At 42.7% G+C, this 4901-nt stretch overlaps 1 protein-coding gene across 1 annotated transcript; it reads right to left on the bottom strand.

Moving 5' to 3' along the window:
• Positions 1-2050: 2050 nt before the first annotated feature.
• Positions 2051-4328, bottom strand: LIPT1 (lipoyltransferase 1). Its single transcript, XM_047068686.1, has 2 exons — positions 4293-4328; positions 2051-3201 (listed from the first exon to the last, which is right to left on the bottom strand). The coding sequence occupies exon 2, from the start codon at positions 3198-3200 to the stop codon at positions 2079-2081; it is 1122 nt and encodes a 373-aa protein (XP_046924642.1). The 5' UTR covers position 3201; positions 4293-4328; the 3' UTR covers positions 2051-2078.
• Positions 4329-4901: the final 573 nt, after the last annotated feature.

The following is a 4901-nucleotide window of genomic DNA, read 5'->3' on the forward strand; positions in this document are numbered from 1 at the left end:
TCACCATGAACATCCAGCAACTACAAAGTACCTGGGACACAGTAGGCACTCAAAAAGCACACAGTAAATACTGTAGAAATAAGAGAAATATATGAATGAACTGTAGAGACACAAAGTGTTGGCAGTGATTTTACTCTGAAGAAGTTTGGCACTGAAGAGATAGAGACAGAACAAAACTTGAGCAGAGGTTTAGGGGAAAGAAGAGACATGAGCATGTTCATTCACTCTGGGTAAGGATCCAGTAAAAATGGAGAGAGAAAATAAAAGATAAAGAAGATAATTTTTTGATTGTACAAGGCCCAAACAGGTTGGAAAGGACAAAGATCCAGGTACAATTACAGGGGTTAGCCTTAAGGAAAAGGAGTTGAGAATGAAGGACAATTGTTGAGAAGACATGGGGTACTGAAGGAACTCATTTATGAAGGCTTCCACTGCAAATTAGGAGTCAAGGTTTGTGACAAGAGCAGTGGAGCTCTGAACTTAAGAGGAAACATTTGTGATTAAGGCCTTTGAAGAATGAGGGAGTCAATGGAGAGGAATTGAACCTGACGCCAATAGAGAATAAATGTAAGTTGGAAACTGCAAATATTAAATTGGGTTAATCTGCATGATTACGTGAATTTTCCTCCAGCTTTGCCTGCCATCTGGGTATCATAGGAGTAAAAAATCAGTTGTTGGGGGCGCCTGGGTGGCTTGGTCGGTTAAGCGTCTGACTTCGGCTCAGGTCATGATCTCACGGTCCGTGAGTTCGAGCCCCGCGTCGGGCTCTGTGCTGACAGCTCAGAGCCTGGAGCCTGTTTCAGATTCTGTGTCTCCCTCTCTGTCTGACCCTCCCCCATTCATGCTCTGTCTCTCTCTGTCTCAAAAATAAATAAACGTTAAAAAAAAATTAAAAAAAAAAATCAGTTGTTGGAAGAAAAATAATTTTAAAAAATGGCCACATAGGTCAAGAGAGAAAAGCAAATGAGAATGCTGATAAGAAAGGACAGTATACATGAAAGAATTCAGGGTTGGGTAGGAAGGGAGAGGAAGCAAGAGATTTGGAGAGTTAAGGGGTTAGAAAAGTGCAGTGGGCTCCTCTTTAATGGGAGAGGATGGAGGATAAGACACTTGAATAACATGGGGGTTAGAGGTACTGACCGTGGCACAGTTGAAAATCCACATATAACTTCGGACTTCCCCAAAACTTAACTAGTAGCCTGCTGACCAGAAGCCTTATTAATAACCATCAACACATATTTTGTATTATGTACTGTATTCTTGAAGTAAGCTAGAAAAAATGTTATTTAAAAATCATAAGGCAGGTGCCTGGGTGGCTCAACTGGCTAAGCATCTGACTTCAGCTCAGGTCATGATCTCATTGTTCGTGGGTTCAAGCCCCCCGTTAGGCTCTGTGCTGACAGCTCAGAGCCTAGACCTGGTTTGGGTTTTGTCTCCCTCTCTCTCTGCCCCTCTCCTGCTCATGCTCTGTCTCTCTCAAATAAAAAAATAAATGCTAAAAAAATTTTTTTTAAAAAATCGTAAGGGAAAGAAAATATTTATAGCACTGTAAAAAAAAAAAAAATCTACATATAATTGGACCCATGCAGTTCAAACCCATTGTTCAAGGTCAACTGTATGATTAAAAGGAAGAAGTTTAGAATTTAAGGTATCAGAGGTGACAGGAAGCCTGGGTTGTATTCCCTAGAGGTAAGAAAACTAATTCTGAGATCACTGTCAAATAAAGTATACATCTCCATGGTGATAACAGGAAGAAGCAGAAATACATATCTGTGCTAGGTTAAAAAAAATAAAAAGCAATGAAGAAATAGATAACATATCTATAGGCCAGAAAATAGAAAATATGGACTAGGTGACACTTCCTAATGAGGAATAGTTACTGAAAGAGACTACGTTTTTTTTAAGAGACATACAATGAAGGTGCCTAGCTGGCTCAGTCGATAACAGCGTGCGACTTGATCTCAGGGTTGTGAATTCAAGCCCCATGTTGGGTGTAGAGATTACTTTAAAAAAAAAAAAAAAGACATACAAAGTAAACATTTTATTATCATTAAAACCATTAAGAAATTTATTTGGAATCACATTATTCCCTTAATTTTTTCACAGAGAATATTCCATTTACTGTGTAGTTCATCATCTTTAGGACATGTTTTATGTAATATACTTGTTAGCATAGTAGTTTCAATTGGGCAAAACTTACTGCCAATAAAACCTGCTTTTAATTTGTCACATATTTCCAGTGGCAACCAATGATCAGGTGCTTCAATATTACAGATTTCAATTCTTCCATTCTTTATGTCTATGACTATTTTAATTTCCAAATATGACTGTCCATATAATACATTAAAGGAAGTGTTTATACTAAACTTTGGAGTTTTGCCATATATCCACTCCCAGCTCTGTAGTTCTTTGGCTTTATTATTTATTCCAGGAAACAGTGTCTCATCCGTTGGGTTTATTAGGTTAATATGATTATCAATTTGATGGTAAGCAGCATATTCTGCAGCAATAGCATTCATCAGTACTTCACAGGTCAGAGTGGGATCTTTTTCCAAAAGATTTTTTACTACAGAAGGTATGCTAGCAGTGGCATTGCTCTTGATCCCTTGGTAAGGGCTCTTCAGCAAAGATGACAAGAAGGTCCTATTGGTACTACATAATAAAGTGCAATGGTGATAAGCAGTAGTCCGGCCAATCTTAGAAGCTGTTCCTGAGATTTTAAACTGTCCATCAAGTAAAAGGTCACATCTTTTGGTGGCCTGCACATCCAGCTGGGGTTGGATAGCATTCAGAGCTTTCACAACTAATTTTAAATTCTCCATCCTATTGTACTTTTTTTTGGTTGTAAAAAAAGTCAAATTGATATTACCCATATCATGATAGACTGTTCCTCCTCCACTTCTTCTCCGAGCCAGTTTTATACCTTCTTCTCTCATCAGATTCAGGTTACATTCCTGCCAAGGATTCTGATGTCTACCTATTACAACAGAGGGAGAATTTCTCCAAAGGAAAAGAACCGGCTTGCCCTCTAGATTCACATGGTCATGGATCCAGTCTTCTACAGCCAGATTTTGATAAACATCATTAGAAATCGATTGTAAAATAAGCCCACTTTTTACTGTGTTTTTAAAGCCAGCTGTTGGGACCTTGAGGTTACAAAGTAACTGGAAGCAATTCTTCATTGAAAATGGGATCAGCATGCTTTTAAAAATGGAAGAGAAACAAGTTAATTGAGAAAAAGAAAATTTAATTGCATTTTCTAGCTCTTGATTCTCGGTTATTTAATCAAAATTTTTCTAATGTATCAGTTGCTTTGCTTGCCTTTTAGCTTTATTGTTAGTCTTTAACAACTCTACAACAGAGTACTCAAAGGAAATAAATGAAGACAAACCTGAAGAAGAGTTTCAATGTCTGATGGAATGTGCCTTGTGGAAACCACCTTCCCAACTTCTGGGCTCTGGAGAGATCCTGTTAAAGCCAGGATATCCTCTTTCTCCTAGAGGAGGCTTGGATTCATCTGGGACCGGTGAATCTCTTTTTATTCAATGGTTCAGTAACAGATCAGCCTTGAAGGTCTGGTAAAATGTTTCTTTTCTTTTTTAAAAATGTTTGCTTATTTTTGAGATAGAGGGCGAGTGGGGGGGGGGGGCAGAGAGACGGAGACACAAGACTCCGAAGCAGGCTCCAGGCTCTGAGCTATCGGTACAGAGACCCAGGCTGGTCTCAAACTCACCAACTGTGCGATCATGACCTGAGCCAAAGTCGGAGAAGCCGACTGAGCCACCCAGGCCTCCCTAAAATGTTTCTTTACATTTTATAGTTTTCCCCCAGACAACAACCTTATTTCCATATTCTAGGGGGACGCTTTGATACCACCATTTTGCATTACAAACATGCTTTTCAACACTGAACAGAAAGCAAAAGATAACAATTCCATCTATCCTCCTATGTAGGCCCAGCTCCTTCAAAACACCTGTTATTTTGCCACATCTTTGACAGTACATAACTGACCCAGAGTCTCACGACGGTCGCATGTTTTATTTCGCTTTCTTGGCTCTCTGTGGGAACGCACACACCTGGCACCCAAACGTTTTAGTTTTTTACCTCCTGCGTTGGGGATAAGCTGTTCCTAACCGTGGAGTTAGGTCGTCCCAAGCGGTGAGCGAAAACCACGGCGTGTACAGCACCGGCCTCGGCGGCCTGGCCTCACAGTCCCAGGTGTCCACCCACCACTCACACCCAAAGGGCCGCCCGCCCCAGCGCCCCCGAACCGCACTTACAGCTTAGCTCACCTGCTTCTTCCAGTCGCGCGCACGGCGCTCGCCAGTTCCTACAGGAGAAAGACGCGTGCGAGGACCCACGGCCCGTCAGGCTGCGCGCGCGGCCAGCTCCGCCCACTGCCCACTGGGCCAGAGGAAGGCTGGGCGGCGGAAGCGCCGAGAGGAGGCGGGGCCACGCCGGGAGCCCTTCGTTCTCATTCTTTGGTGTCTGGCTGTGGGTGCCCGAGGGGCTCTCGACAGAGTGGACCAGCTGGCGCTAAACCAGATTAGAGATGGGGATACGTTCCAATGGAAAGTCACAGCGCCCGCAGTTCAGATGGAGTTCCCCACGTGACAGCGCAGAGCTAATGGTCACCCAGGGCGAAGGTAGGACAGGGCGGCTGTGTCAGGTTGGAGGGGGCATTCGCAGAGCGAGGCCAGAGGGAGGACGCCAGGAAGCCAGAGCAGTCAGGTCGCATGCCAGGCCAGGCCAGAGCACCAGCAGATGCCTACTGAATGTGCAGTCATTGCTCCAGGTCTTTCTGTATCTCCTCACAGTCCAAAGAGCACATAATTCCACTTGGAAGGCGAGAAAACTAAAATCAGTTTAAAAGACAAATTGCATTTAAAGGAATAAACGCT

The sequence above is a fragment of the Lynx rufus genome, unplaced genomic scaffold, assembly GCF_022079265.1.
Source record: "Lynx rufus isolate CCGP_SWC_20201006 ecotype Redwood Valley unplaced genomic scaffold, mLynRuf1.p SCAF_8, whole genome shotgun sequence".
Classification (NCBI taxonomy): domain Eukaryota; kingdom Metazoa; phylum Chordata; class Mammalia; order Carnivora; family Felidae; genus Lynx; species Lynx rufus.

What these genes read in the sequence shown, in the direction of transcription:
- LIPT1 (XM_047068686.1), bottom strand. Translation starts at nt 3,200, where the DNA reads ATGCTGATCCCATTTTCAATGAAGAATTGCTTCCAGTTACTTTGTAAC.